Source organism: Polyergus mexicanus, unplaced genomic scaffold, assembly GCF_030449975.1.
Source record: "Polyergus mexicanus isolate NDT 795.1 unplaced genomic scaffold, iyPolMexi1.0 SCAF_3, whole genome shotgun sequence".
In the NCBI taxonomy this organism is placed as follows: Eukaryota; Metazoa; Arthropoda; class Insecta; order Hymenoptera; family Formicidae; genus Polyergus; species Polyergus mexicanus.
Genome location: NW_027223323.1, coordinates 13,188,582 through 13,203,937, shown reverse-complemented (window position 1 = coordinate 13,203,937; position 15,356 = coordinate 13,188,582). Strand labels below are relative to the sequence as shown.

General features: G+C 33.1%; 3 protein-coding genes and 1 long non-coding RNA gene across 7 annotated transcripts; 1 reads left to right on the top strand and 3 right to left on the bottom strand.

The window, feature by feature from the left end:
• Nucleotides 1-775: 775 nt before the first annotated feature.
• LOC138932051 (zinc metalloproteinase nas-37) lies at nt 776-3,810 on the bottom strand. Its single transcript, XM_070293534.1, has 4 exons — nt 3,452-3,810; nt 1,548-1,685; nt 1,235-1,366; nt 776-970 (listed from the first exon to the last, which is right to left on the bottom strand). The coding sequence occupies exons 1-4, from the start codon at nt 3,498-3,500 to the stop codon at nt 906-908; spliced, it is 384 nt and encodes a 127-aa protein (XP_070149635.1). The 5' UTR covers nt 3,501-3,810; the 3' UTR covers nt 776-905.
• On the top strand, nt 1,771-6,147 carry LOC138932053 (uncharacterized). Its single transcript, XR_011446727.1, has 4 exons — nt 1,771-2,253; nt 2,357-3,919; nt 5,324-5,442; nt 5,878-6,147. It is a non-coding gene; the product is annotated as an uncharacterized lncRNA (long non-coding RNA).
• Nucleotides 5,312-7,887, bottom strand: LOC138932048 (suppressor APC domain-containing protein 2). 4 transcript variants are annotated; one of them, XM_070293528.1, is made up of 6 exons: nt 7,662-7,887; nt 6,518-7,581; nt 6,142-6,288; nt 5,848-6,054; nt 5,616-5,758; nt 5,312-5,532 (listed from the first exon to the last, which is right to left on the bottom strand). In XM_070293528.1, the coding sequence occupies exons 2-6, from the start codon at nt 7,355-7,357 to the stop codon at nt 5,526-5,528; spliced, it is 1,344 nt and encodes a 447-aa protein (XP_070149629.1). In that variant the 5' UTR covers nt 7,358-7,581; nt 7,662-7,887; the 3' UTR covers nt 5,312-5,525. The 4 variants fall into 4 exon arrangements, with proteins under 4 accessions (XP_070149629.1, XP_070149628.1, XP_070149626.1 ...); XM_070293527.1 differs by having other exon boundaries at nt 5,315-5,532; nt 5,611-5,758; nt 5,848-6,060; XM_070293525.1 differs by having other exon boundaries at nt 5,315-5,532; nt 5,848-6,060.
• A 706-nt stretch (nt 7,888-8,593) lies between these two features.
• Trhn (tryptophan hydroxylase) lies at nt 8,594-14,776 on the bottom strand. Its single transcript, XM_070293523.1, has 12 exons — nt 14,504-14,776; nt 14,107-14,211; nt 13,418-13,631; nt 12,016-12,119; nt 11,851-11,918; nt 11,737-11,787; nt 10,636-10,734; nt 10,366-10,412; nt 10,139-10,274; nt 9,860-9,986; nt 9,566-9,795; nt 8,594-9,437 (listed from the first exon to the last, which is right to left on the bottom strand). The coding sequence occupies exons 1-12, from the start codon at nt 14,600-14,602 to the stop codon at nt 9,101-9,103; spliced, it is 1,617 nt and encodes a 538-aa protein (XP_070149624.1). The 5' UTR covers nt 14,603-14,776; the 3' UTR covers nt 8,594-9,100.
• Between the last annotated feature and the right edge of the window lie 580 nt (nt 14,777-15,356).

Genomic DNA, 15,356 nt, shown 5'->3' with positions numbered 1-15,356 from the left:
TAATGAATTGTGGAACTGAGTGTCATTCTGTTGAAATAATATCTATGAATCTGGAGAAAAAAAAGTTATGATTGGGGCTAACTGTTTGTCTCACATAATATATATAAATATATATATATATATATATATATATATATATATATATATGCATATAATTTTACAATTATATTAATATATATTTATATATATTTAACATAAATATATTGTTATAAGTTCCTCTAATCTCTCACAGTCTCGTGTTGTAAAATCAAATTAGTATTATGAATTCTGTGGTCATACAACAATGGAAGTTACAAAAAAATACCTATGTAAAGAATAAAAAGTCACATTTTATAAGTTTTGCCACCTCTGAAATGGTAAGATACATGTGGCATTATTGTAGAAAGATATGTGAAAGAAATAACGTAAAATATAAGGTAAAGTACATAACACAAGCACGAAACAAACTAAGCGCTTGTTCCGAAACCCGTGGATCCAACACATCATGTGCATACATATTGTAAAATTATTGATGAATAAACAATGGAAGTATCGAAACAAAATATATCTATACTTTGTATATATAAGATCTTAAAATTTTTTTAAAACCGCGAAGTTGTATTTTATGGCATAATATTTGAATATTTTACTCACTTTAATATTCTCTCTATTCTGCTATCGCGTGTATTATACTTTTAACGTTTTAAAACTGCGCGATTACAAGAAGTTTGAAATATCAAGAATGACGGTACGTGGTATTATACAAAACGGTAAATAAAACGGCGTATAGTCTGTTTTAATATTTATTATGTATGTACAAAGATGTGTAAATATGTCTTATGAGATGCATTTCTTTTTTTGTATGTATGTGTCATATTAAGACGAATTTGGATCAGGATGAAAGAATAAGAAGAAAAACTTTCGAATTAAATTATAACGCATTCGTAAGGGAATTGTCCTTGGAAAAGTAAATTGTCCGCTTGTGGACAACCTGTAACAAACAATTGTTTACATTAATTTTTTTTTTTTTTTTTTAATGTCATAATATCATGCGGAAAACAAAATCAAGAAATGCGAAAGTTTCTCAATATTACATAATATCTAATTTTTTTCCTTTACCGAAATATCATCCTTCGTTTACTAATCCTATTCAATCACTTTGACGATTTCAATATGGGAGGAGACACGAAATATTCATAGAATCATATAACGTTGAAATTGCGAAAGTTAAATCACTGTCATTGGAATTACTAACGTGTCTCGCAGTAAGTGCCGTAGAATCCAGTTCCTTCGCAGCGGCATTTAAATCCGGGCTCTGATGATATTTGGGAACACGAGCCTTCGTTCAAACAAGGCTTCGATCGAGAACATATGTCGCTACGTCTTCCTGCAAAAAGAAATTAAATAATGATCACATAAGTCTTGAGACAATGAATTAGAATGTGTGAGTATATATCATATGTATTTCCCTCCTCCCATCCCGATAATTATAAAATTTTTTAAGAAGCATATATAAAGTACAATACATCGTCAACATAATTGATTACTACAGATTTAACAGATATTACCTTTCAGCGCTAGCTTGCAATCGTCATTGTTATTGTATCTGTATTCGGATTTGCAGCCGTAGCCGCAACTGCATTGTGCATTGTAGATACGACATCCGTATCGCATCTGATCCAACTCGCATCCCTCGGACAATAAAACTGCAAAAAGCTTGGCATTAATTGTGCCGCATTGAACAAGCTTAATATTTCAGCTGTTTAAACGAAGAGACATAATATATATATATATATATATATATATATATATATATATATATATATATATATATATATATAGAGAGAGAGAGAGAGAGAGAGAGAGAGAGAGAGAGTTAATATTTATATAAGATATATTTTTTAAATCATTCTTTGATGTCCTTTCTATTAGGATTTTTCAACTGAATCGATATTTCCTCAATAAAAATGGTAAATATATAATTTTTGAATATAATTAAATGATTAAAAATGAGGAATTTCTAATCAACGAATCATAACAGAGAAGATATATGAAAATAAAACTTATTCTTCACATAAGCCTGACTTTAATTTTAAATCTTGTTATACACACAAAGATAGAGGCAATGCATTATACATTGAAGAAATGCGATATCATAAATTCTTTCGATATTTTGTCTAAGAAAATTACTCAATGAAGGTGCGATAAAGTAGGTGCATTCGGTTGAGATATGTAGAAGAACAACGAGGCTGTGAACGATATCTGTGTTACTATGTATGTATAATAACTGTTTTAATGCACATATTGTCAGAATTAATAAACACGAGTCTATGTGCATCTGCATTCTATATTTATTAATTATCTGTATTATTTTTAGGTAAATGTACTACAGATGCAGTAGAAATATCTGCAGTTTATTTACCCCAGAAGAGAGATAGAGAGTGATACGTTAGCAGAGGCAAATGTTTGCGCCGGATGCGGCCGGCTGTACTTCCCACTTGTCTAAATTGATAAGTATTTCACGAGAGAGGATATCGCGTGCGTGGGCTAATCGATTTTTAGATTTGTTCACTTTTGTTATCATGCGTTCATACGTGACAGTTTTGATTCCTTTATTTCACCCAATGAGTGGATATATTGAAACGTGTGGATACATATACTCTAATTTTGATTAATTTAAGCAAATGCTTTGCGCGCGCGTTTCTTCTTATTTGATTTATTCAAAGGTAATTAATTACGAATGATATAGTTCATTATGAAGTGTGTAATCAGAAGGGGAGGCATATGTGGGTTGTTCATCATTGAGAACACCATTCACTATCATTATGACGGGTTTTATCGTCTGATTATTTTAAAGTAAAGTGAGAATGCATCTCACACATTATTGCTATTTATTCTAATTGTAAGATAATTTCACTGAGGGGATCTCGTAATACTTTTAAATACATTATATATACTGTATTAAATTTAAAAAAAAAAAACGAATATGTGTGCGTGTTTTAAATTAATATTATCTACAAGAAAAGTGGATAAAAATAAAGAAAATCGATTATATTAACTATATCTCGAGAAGACAATAATAGGAAAGAAAAGTTGTAATTTATCTAAGTGATAGCTAAACAAAATGTTTAAGCGCGCGAAAACGTTGCCCCGATATATCCCGAATCTAATGAGACAAGTATATCAGTTTTGTACTACTTTTTTGAGCAAATGATAAAAATATTGTGATATTTTGAATATGCGTTACTGCGTATAATTTTGAAACAGTATAATCAATTATATATAAATAATCACGCGCTTTATTTGTAATCGCCGACAATTATACATTAAATTAGTTACTTATCAAATTTCTGTGAAATTTATGAACTTAAAAATTTTTTTATTAATCACTTAACGATAGTCTGCATATGTAACATATCTTTATCTATGCAAAATTTATAATTCATCGTTTTGATATTATAATATTCCTTACCTATTGTTAAGAGGAACAGAGCAGCCGACAGCGTCAATCTCGGTAGCATGATGTTCCAAGATGAGGGGAGATGAGAGAGACGTCAAGGAAACCCGACACGAATATCGTGAACGGTGATAATCTAGAAGAGCAGAGCTCGAAGGGGAAGATCGTCGACCGCTCGGGCGCCTGCTGGTAGGCTTTCGTCGCGAGTTCGATGTCAAAGGTCACATGCGGCTCTCATACAAAGGGGACACTGGGATCAGTGCGGTCCTTTCTCCGCACGCGCGTTCTTTCAGCGCAGCGGGGTATGATAAGGCTGCGTTGCAACGGTGGAAAGGGCTCCAGGACGATGTAGCGGCCGAGTCGACCGTACTCGTCGACTCGTGGCAGCTGACTGTCGTGGACCGCTAATAACTAAAATGCGATCGCGCGGTTGCTGTCCAACACGCTGAGAAACTATGCGTGGGATGCAACTCGATTACAATGGTGCTTGATAGATAGAGATTTATATATACTAAATCGTACAATATATTCTTTAATTGTTATTCGTGAAACTGATCGATTCCAATATACAGATAAGCGAGAAACTTAATATAATGATAAAATGATAAAAGAAATTGTACAAAAGGAGAAAAATTGAACACCTCTTTAGCTTTTTTGATTGTTTCCGTTTTTAAGATGGGTAGATGAGATAATTCAAAATAAATCAAGATGTTTATGGATAAAGATTTTAATTTGCCTTGTACATATATAATATTTTTTGGCACAAGAACGTATATATATGTACATACGCATTTGACAATTGCTTTAATCTAAAAATATTGTAATATGTTTTTATTGCGATTTCCATTGAAAATTATATAGAATCTTTTCTATAAATCTTAGAGAATTTATTTTTCATTCGACACTGAAATTGCCACGGTTTTACAACATAAAAGAAAGACATTATTTTCATCGCGAAGATAAAAAACTGCATCTTCATCGAATCTTTTTGGATTCAAGATGAAGAATAATTCTGACGTCATAGAAATAATTATTATGTATGAATAATTAAGAGAATAAAAGAGAATTATTTAGTTAGACATTTTGCCACATCACGTATTCACTGAATGTTTGTTATACTGTATATTGATTTATTTTATTAAGCAAAATATATGTAAAATTATTATACTTTTTCGCTATTTGAGAAAATTAAAGCTAAAAGTAACTTATCATTTATGAAATCACTTCTATTTTCAAATCTTGTATATAAAATTCTTTTTTATAATGATTAATTCTTTATCGAGCGAAATTCAAACTAACGGATTTGACGACATATCGTCGTAACATGCTATCGCCTTTCAGAATTCGATAACATTTGACACTGGCGGCTTTAAGTCCGGAAATTGATCATATGTATGTTATAGAGATGAATCTGTAAAATTTGCTGTAGCCTCGACAAAACAGTAAAATTTAATAAAAATTTTCACGAGATCAAGATCGATATGTCAAGAGTGCATCATGCGCACTGCAGAAATAAAAATATGCAACTCAAGATTATAATATCAAGGATATAGACACCCACATGCGCGTGTATATATGTTTATTAATAATATATATTTTAAAATAATAATTTATTATAAAATACAGAAAGATTTTGTTTTTTGGATAGATTACAAAGAATTCAAGATATGTCGTTCACTTATAACTATATTTAGATATATAATATAATCGCGCGCGTATATATATCATCAGTAAATATCTTGCAACCATTATAAAATATCAAATAAGGAAAATAATGAAATTATTTTAACATAATGTATCAAATATTTTTTATATTTTTAGATTGTATTACATTATATTATTGTAAAATCTAGAATATCTAAAACATGACATTTTGTTTATTTTCAGAACATTCCAGCTGTAAAGTGTCTGATATATTAATTGGCAATGTTGAGACAATAATTGAACTATTTATGATACCTAGAAAATGAAAATATCTGGAACATCAAGTGGACCACATTAGTTTTGTAAGTCTTTTTACTTTTATTCTATTTAAAGCTTAATTCAGATCCTATTATTTGTGTGGTGCATTTTCCAAAGCCTGAAATACTTATATTCTGAAAAGGATATTTATAATAAAATTACAATATAATTTTATTCTGTTCAATAACTATTAATTTAAATACTATTAGTACCTTACATGAACGTTTGATCATGTTGTTCATGAATCATTGTTGCTCTTCGGGATTGAATCAGTCCAGATTGTCTATTATATAATTCTCTAACAAGACTATCTTTTTCTTGTTCAAGTAGTGCTATTCGTTGGCTTTTTTTACTAACTTCCTGTTTTGTTACATAGAAATAGTCTAGATTAGATTAATTGCTTGGATGGATTTTCTATAGTGAATTCTAGAATCATTGTTATACATTACCTCGGTTAATCTATGATTTTGTTGTTTAAGCCGTGATAACATATCCTGTTGAAGTTGGGCTGAACTCGGAGTACTCAAGAAAGCGAGATTCATATGTAGAGGAAGCCCTCCACGTTCCCAGGTATTTATCAAGGCGGCTAAATGCTGATTTACTTCTAGCACTCGCGCACGTTGTAGTTCTAAACGCTCCTGCTGTGCCTCTGTCCACTGTTCCTGCAGAAACAAAGTTATATGTAATCATACATTACACAGTTTTATAAAATGTAAGGGAATATAAAATATATGTCTTTATACCACATGAGAGCCCATTCGTCCAAGATGTTTGATTTTCTCTTGCGTAGCAGAAATTTGTTTCAAGTACCATTCTCTAGCTTTGTCAACAGCAGTTAGACCTTGAAGTAATACATCTTTTTCTTGTTCAATCTGTTTCATTCTTTTCATCTAGAAGCATAATATATTATGGAAATGTACCCTTTTAAAATATAAAAAATACAAAGAGGGTTCTCAACTATATATAAGAATTATGTTAAATTTGAAATAATACAAATTATTACAAATACATATTTTACATTTTTAAGAGTTATGTGTATTAAGGTTAATACTTAATCGAGCATACCCAGAACCAATCACCAATGTGTTAGTTGAGAATCCTAGAGGAGAACATCTTTACCATATTATAATCAATACCATTCTGCAACGTATGTCGCCTAGGCTCTCTGCGACGACCCGACGGTTTCTTAGATTGAAGACCAAGTTGATTAGTCTGTATATCGATCGCTTTACCATCACCCAGAACTCTGGCAGGTCTCAACAATGTCCTAGCATCCGGTCTATAATTTACAGTCTGCAACTGATGTTTTTCCTTCTCGTCATTCATCATGAGACCCATTTGCCAATTCTGCAGAGCAGTCCTAATCTCAGACTTGTCAAAGTTACGCTCTGAACCCATTATTCTACCTTCCAATGCAGCACCTGTCCTTGGTGGCTTTGGTGGGCCATATGTTTTATTGATCTTTGATTCCCCAATATTTCTTCCATCCATTATTTCTAATTGCACATTCATATCTTTGCGATTGGCCAGTAATTGCGGCATGCTAAGAGTACGTTGCTGAGATATAGCATTGTTGGGTCTTATTGTAGCAGTGTTGGGAGAGGTCCAAGCCGCTTTGTTCTGGCTGTCAGGGATGAGTATTGGTGCGGATGGGGGCCTGTTAGGCTGATCATTATGTTTCTTAGAATCGGATTCCGTCTGTATTTGCAATAGACAGATCTTCAAGCCTGCGCAGAATCTTTCGAACGACAACATACCACTTGGCGGTGTAACTTTCTTCAAGCTGTCGAGTATATCTTTGGGCATGCCCTGTGTGCCATCGTCTTGCCATCGACCCTCAATGTCAGCGAACTTGACGAAACCGGTGTTTTGATCATCCATTATATCGAACAACGTGCGCATCGCGTTGACGAAATGCTTCGGCAATCCGTCCACAGTCGATGACTGTATTTGTGCCATATTTACTTATGCACGCTAGGATTTAATTTCGAAATCATGCGTCACCTTCTAAGTAACGACAGAAGCATCGTTAACGGTATTCAGAAGTTGCGATTAGCTCGTTGCCGTCCGTCAACAGGATCAGATGTTTAATCGCCTTTATCTGGATCCTATTTTTGAGTCGTCTTCAGAGGACCCTGAAAACCATCTCTTATTTTTTTTTCCATTCACCTGTTGATGGCCGGCTAGAATAGACTCACCTTTTTTTCAAGTCAGCGTAGGCCAATTAAATACGTAGAAGAAGAAGTTGTAATTATATATTTACCTGTTTGATTATTTCTCACAGACGTTCCATCCTTTTTTCCCCCATATATTGTTACACATTTATTGATAAATTGTCACTGATTCCTCCAATTGTTTCCAAATTCAACAAAAAAAGCTCTGTTTCACTCTAAATTTATGATCGCGTAAAAATTTATTTTTCCTTGCAGATTAATTTCTCGCGCAGCTACATGCAATCATATCATATGTGGATTGTGGATGGTTCGCAATAAGTACAGAAACTGTACTATAGACATCTATAGTCTATAGTCTATATTAGGTTGCGTTCGAAAACACTACTCGATAGAGTTGGATGAATCATGATGGCGAAAGGGTGCACCTTCGATGCGAATAGTTTCCGAACAGAGTTCAGAATTTGGGCCTATTTCTTTATGCATTTGTTTATGGACCAATCAATTTCCTTATACATATATTTATGCGAGTATGCAAATCCGTCTGGATAGGCCCTAACGCTTGCGACGCGGTAACCAATCAGTCTTTCGCTCTTATGGAAAAGATGTAAGTTGATTGTGGCTGCCTTTTTCAGTGCAAGCCTTACCCCGTTCTGAGTGAGGGAACCATAAGCCACGACGGATGCTAAAGTATCTCATATCCAATATAAAAATCAGTAGGATCTGTCCGTTTAAACCCCGTTTGGGGATTAATTTTTCCCCAATAATAATAATAAAATAAGACTTTTTATATAAATTTATCAAAAATATTGCGTTAATTATTTTAACTAGTTGAGATTAGATGAAATTGACACGCAATATCTAAAAATAAAAAAGTCTACTTGGGATCTGTCAGACGCATACTCATACTTACATGCATATACATACATACATATATATACACAATATACGCAAATTTAAAGAGATTAAATTTATTATAACTTTGCATTTATTTTTAATTTAATTACGATACATTAATGGCATTCTACATATATATAACATTCTGTCTGTACATTTAACAGAAACGGGGTCAAAGTTTTGTAAATGCATGCTGTATATTATGCCGATGAATCAAAATTTTATGGCTCTCAATTTCATTAATTTTGCATTTATATATATATACGATTTCCCTCTGTTCCTTATCGTAAGGAAAATTTCTTGTTTAATATCATTATCCATTATGTTTCATTTCACATATATTGTATACATATCGTTAAAATTTAATTTGATCGATTGTTTACTCTAAAGTGTATTTCTCTAAAGTTAGATAGGCAAACTGATAATTCTTTCTCATCCATTTTATTTTATGCAGCCTCTTTTGATCTTGCATATCGATTAATTTTTTAAAATAATTTTTTGTGAAATAGCAGAGTTATATCTCGCATCTGCTTTCGCGAGAGAAATAAATTGTTTCTGAAAAGATTTTCGTTGATTTCCTCAAACATTTTCAAAAATTTAAGAAGCATGCAATCAGTAATGATATATCAATCTCTTAATCTCCCATAGCGGCTACATCTTTATCATCGCAATGCAACTGCTGGTCTTCTTGGGGATGAGACTCTTCGACATTAGGACTGTCATCGCTCTCCGAGGGCGAACTGTCCTGCGGAATATCGATGCCGTGAGTCAACAAGCTGGTTATCCTCTCGACATCGACGGTATCGTCCTGTTCATGGATTTTTTTCAATGCGTTCGACACTATGCAAAGGTCGCCTCGCAGCTCGCTAACCACAGCTGTGATCTTCTGGGCATCTGTCAACACCTCCACTGACTGGGTATACGGATTGTAGCGTACCCCAAATGGTCGTTCAATCTGATTAGCAAACGCTCTGGAAATAATATAAATAATAATATGATCATATCTGTTCTTATTTGATTTCGAAGAAGAAAAGGATCACGCGTGCCAACGAAAAGACGGCGAGATACATATAATAATATCGCAAGGAAAGACGTTTACCGCATTTTCTCTTTTGCTTCCTCTATGCTGTCCGTATAATAATACGCATTCTGAAACGCAGTGATGATGCATTCTTGCTTGCATGTGACATCCGGTTCGAATCTCATGGTTTTCTCAGGTACGGATACCGCGTGTCTCAATTCCGCCACCGATGAAAGCAGACCGGCTCCGTAAACGCGAAACATACCATCTTGTTTGCACAATCCAAACTCAACGGTGAAGAAGTATAGCTGGAAAGATAGAGGTGATGCAAATAACGGAAGATGAAATATCTTCATATTTGAAGATTCTTACAGTTGCCAATTTATCTATGTCTTCATCCGATGCACCGAGAGAAGCCAAACCAAGTTCTTGAGAAAATTGTGCAAAACTTGGATTAGCAAGTAGCGGCATATGGCCCAGCAGTTCATGACAACAATCTCTGTAAATTGCGGAGTATCGTTAATTACTTGATGTCGATGGAAATTATCATTAGGAAGTTCTAAATTTATTATAAATATTTATTTTTCCATTATCTTTATATATTATTTGCATTTTTTATTTAAAAAAAAAAAAGATGTGCCATGTACTCACGGTTCCGGCGTGTAAAATGGATCGGAAGAGTGTCGAATGTATTGGGTGCAATGGAACACCCGAAAAGCAAGTCCGGCAAGGAAATCTCGCGGTGTGAGATAACCCGCGACCGGACGAAGTTGAAATCCCGTTGTTCCTAAAATAAAATATCGATTTTTGTTTACACCCTTCATTCTTATTTTCGTAAAACGTGATAATATAATTGTATAGCAATCTCTCGTACTCACGCTTTAGGAAAACGTTCACATCCTGCAGTTGCGGTATATTGTTCTCTCTAAGAGAGGAGCGACAAGATTAAAAACTATTTTAGAGATGAAGCTTTATCTATATTTATATATCTTTTAAATAAAATTTTATTTTTGCAAGCATTTCATATAAAATATAAAATATTATATGCACACTTTCTTTTTTTTTTTTTTTTAAATGAATAATTAATTCTTTTTTTAACAAATTTATGTTTGAATAGATCTTATGTTAATTATCTCTTTGTTATATACCTGTATCCGCAATATTTGACTAACTTCGGCCAATTTTCCAGATATTCTTTGCACGCGTATTTTTGATAGAGTTGGTGCAATTCGCGGAAAACAGTTCCCCTAAGATAAATATATTTAAAATCAAATCAAATTTATTGCCTGTTATTCCTTATATTTATCATAAAGATATTTAAGTAATTAATTTTTTTCTTTTTATAAATGTTGCAATGTTCTGTATGAGACATTATGTATTAAATATATATCTTATCTATTGCGACACATTTTAAATGATGTTTTGTAATCATGTTAGATAAATTAATTATCGTTATCAAGTCACTCAATTGTTTGACTTCTGCCGAAAAGCTCTCGATTTGATTAAGTTGCAATGGTTGTTTCGTGAATCGTTGCATTCAAGTCAGAGATATTGCATTAGCCGAGTTGCTACTCGATGCCGTGTCGAGGATAAATCAAATTGACGCAATTAAGGGTGCATTCAGCGTGCCAATCTTATTTCGATTCGCGCTACAAAGAGACTTAGGAAGATATATATATATATATATATATATATATATATATATATATATATATATATATATATAGATAAAGAGGGGAGAGAAGAGAGAGACTTTATCTTTTCTTAGTGAATGATGAGATCGAAGATATCGAACGAGTATATGTATATAACTTAAGTATCGAGAAATCATTTCTTTTATCCATACCAATTGGCTTCATGTACGGGAAAACACGTTTCCAGTATCCAGTTTGTAGTTTCACGAGAAAAAGTTGTATCCTGTGTCTCGAATAGTGATTAATTCACGACTCTCTTTTTTACGATATGTTATAAATGATTTTTAATATCTTTGCAAAAAGGTTTTTTTTTTTTCAGGATTTCTCTGTGTACATGTACCTATTTTTACTTTGAGAAATTACAAATTTAATTTTTACAAATTACATATGAATTTCTTGAATTACCATATATTTTTTCTTTCTTTCTTTTTGAATTGAAAAAAATTTTTTGACAGTTTAAAACGAGTTTGTTAAGCAAAATATATATATATATATATTTTTTTTTTTATCAAGAATGTTGCAAATATGATATAATTTTTGTGTGAAAGAACATACCAGGTTCTGATTTCTTCCGCCGTATATTGCACCTTTGGTATCGGTTGACCGCTAAAATATTATGTCGTTGTCAATTAGAAAGAACGCTTACGCGTAAACCATTACTTCACTTACTACTTGTAATTATAGGCAATCACGGCAAACTCCTCGCGACGTTTACGATATATGGGATCTTTGAAACCCTGCAATTGCAAAGTAGTTTTGTTAAAGTGGGCATAAACTTGAGAAGAAGTTGCTGTAACAGCAACTCGCATGCATGAAATCATATAAAAAACATACGGGATGGTCCGCGTCCAATTCTGAGCCGTACATGAGAACTTTCTGCGCACGATCGAGATCCGATATCTTTCGCGGGAACCAGGGCATGTCGACTTCACTAAAATCTATAAAATCAAAACTCTATTGCGTCTTAACACACACGATAAGTGATAATTCCATTATCAAATGTCTCCGAGAAAACAGAAATAATAAAAGAGCGGTATAAATCTCGATATATTTACAAATTTTATCGAACTTTCAAATGTAGCCTTCGCCATAAGAATAATGCACTTTTAATAAATTGTGATATTTAATTTAAATTGTTGCGTCTTTAAAACAATTCTGTAAAACAATCAAATTCTTTTACTTTGAATTGTAATAAATATATTGACATATTCAATATATGATGTTGACAATTATTAAATTAAAGTTTAATTTAAAATTATCTCTGTTCAAATATATTTAACAAGTTACTAAATTATTAGATAATTATTGAACTAATATAGTTTTTCAATTTTAAAATGTTGCAAACTATTGAAATTAAGATTAAAGTACAAATCTGTTCGAGAGCGGAGCGGATGCGTGAGGGAGAGAGAGAGAAAGCGCGAAATAAAACGAACCTAACGAGATGAAGAAAATCAGGTTTCGAACGGCACGAAGATTTAATAAAGACGCTAACGATATGTATTGTACAATATTTTACAGATATTTACTAGATCTTTTTTACGGCGACAAAAGGCAACGGCGACGATAAATCCGGCGGTCCGCGCGCCAAAGGAACGATCGCACTAATTTTCCGACATGAATTCATCGAGTATAAATTAATATTTTTCTCGCAGCATTACATATACGAATATCTGAGACTTTCTTCGAAGCGCGGCTCGCTTCTTCCACGCGCGTCCTTTTATCAAAGCGTGCCCCCTCCTAAAAGGATCCCGATTGTGTCGAGAGTTTGATCAATTTTCGAATTAATTTGTACGACTCGTGTTTGTTCGCGGATCTTTCTAAAAAGGCATTAAATTGTTATTTTTCGCTCGGAGTTTGTCATCGACGGCCAACGAGCGGCGGTCAACTCTGGGACATGAACTGTCAGTGATAACAGGCTCGATTCTAAAAATTGGTGCGAACGATGTTAGCCATGCCGTGTGTCATCGCCAAGACAATTACAACCGCGAATTAATTAATTCCGCAAATTAATTAATTCCGCGCTCTCCGCTCAATCTCGAACAAAGTCTAACTAAAAAAAAAAACTGCATTTTATCGTATCAGAGTTTCGTCGCATCAATTGTTTTATTGATACACGCTAACATATATAAAATATATTACAAGGACATTAGCGTTGCATTTAACCATATCTTATTATAGTGAAAAAAAAAAAAAAATTATTGATACTTTTTACTGCGTATTAATGAAGAAGACTCACCGAAGCTTGTCGCGGCTGAGAGAGAAGGTGCGCGTGGTATACTTCCGATTTGCTCATAATGGGCAAGATTGATAGCCGCTACTTCGCGGCTCAACAATTTCATCAACTGTTCCATCCTCTTCGAATCGCACTCGACATCCACAAGGATGTCGTATTCGGAGCCGCGGCGCATAGACTTTCTCGATTCGATATGCGCAACATTTATACCTAGATCCTTTGTATGAAAAGAAAAATATGCCTTCCCTAATATTTTCTAAACGTACTTTTCAATATGCGGTATTTATCGCTCGGTATTTGGGAAGCGAGTTAAATCGAGTTGTAAATTTATAATTCATCTATCTATAATGATGAAAATTATAATTGTTAAATTTAAAAAAAAAAAAAAAATAAATAAATGGTAAATTTAAATGTTAAAAGGTATAATGGTGAATTTTTATAATTTATCTTATTTATTTATCTTTATTTATCTAATGGTAAAAGTTGCTTAAAAAGACTATATTAACAAGAAAGAGTGCTCACATTACGCTTGCGGTATTCGAGATTTAGAAATTGTTGCCTTTTTTTTTATCGCCTAATTTTCGATTCGTTTAAATTCGCTGAATAATTTATTAAAATATTTGAGAAGAGAATATGATACAAGTTTTAACGTAAACACATACCTAGGTAGACGGAAAAATACAGAAACATACCTGAAATACTTGAAGCGCTCGCGCTAAGCCACCGATTTGATTCTTCAGGGAAAATATCACAGAATTCTTGTTGTCGTTGGCTTGATTACTTTCATCCACGGGGAGCTAAATGAATGAAAAAAGGATACGTCTATATTATCAAGATATTCAACTTTAAATTTTCTCATTTATTATTGTATAAATTCTATTTTAAGACACTTCTGCTTCTACGATGTTTAAGAAGTTCTTGATAAAATATATAAAATTAAATTAATTATTCGAATAAATTAAACAAGAAAAAGTTTATTACATATATTAACTAAAACGACTCTCTTTAAAAAATTATTGACTCGTTAAAGATCAGATAATAAAATTTATCATCTGCTTTTTTAATTTCGTCAAATATATGATAACATACATTGCGCGATTTGTGTAACGGACTTCCTTCTTTGACAGCCCAACTCTCGCCTCTCCTATATAACCACACCCCGAGAAGACTCTTTCCTGATCCGCTCATGATAATTTTCACGATAAAAAGATTTGCGAAACAATGTGACAACGAAAGAATTTTTCCCCTCCGTAATTTCGTTTATCAATGGAATTTATTTCTCAATATCCTGCGCGATATATACGATTTGATTTGCGATCCACTGAGATGACTCACTGTCTTTCAGGACGCGAGCAACAGAGTGTGGCGGTACCATCCTTAACAGGTCCTCTTAAGATCTCGGCCTCCCCCGCTCGTGCTCGTCTTTCACAATGACGATCTTGCCGTGATTGGGCGGTGCACGGCAGCACCAACGATTCCCATTGGTCGGATAAAACTTTTCATGGGGTTGAAGACAAGTGTGTTGGCTCACCCCGTTTAACGGCGAGTGGTGCCGGTCCTTGAATGTATTTCCTGCAAGTGACGTCACTAGAGCGAATGATACGAGCATCGATACTGAAGAATACGCGCAAAAATTGCAAGATCATCAATAAACCAGATACAACTCTTCAAGGTTTCTTTATTTTTGCAATAAATTTTTATTCGAGAAATAAGATGCAGCATTTTGGGCATAAAAAAAAAAAGAGAGAAAAGATGGAAAAAGGTTGAGATATTATCTCAATTTACTTTGCTCCGAAAAAAATTAATATTAGATATAATACAAGAATGTATAGTTTATTATAATCTCAATAATACAAATTGTAAAGTATATATTTGCAAATTATTTTGCTTTAAATATCATATAATTATAATTACATTAATAATATATCTCAATTGTTGATTG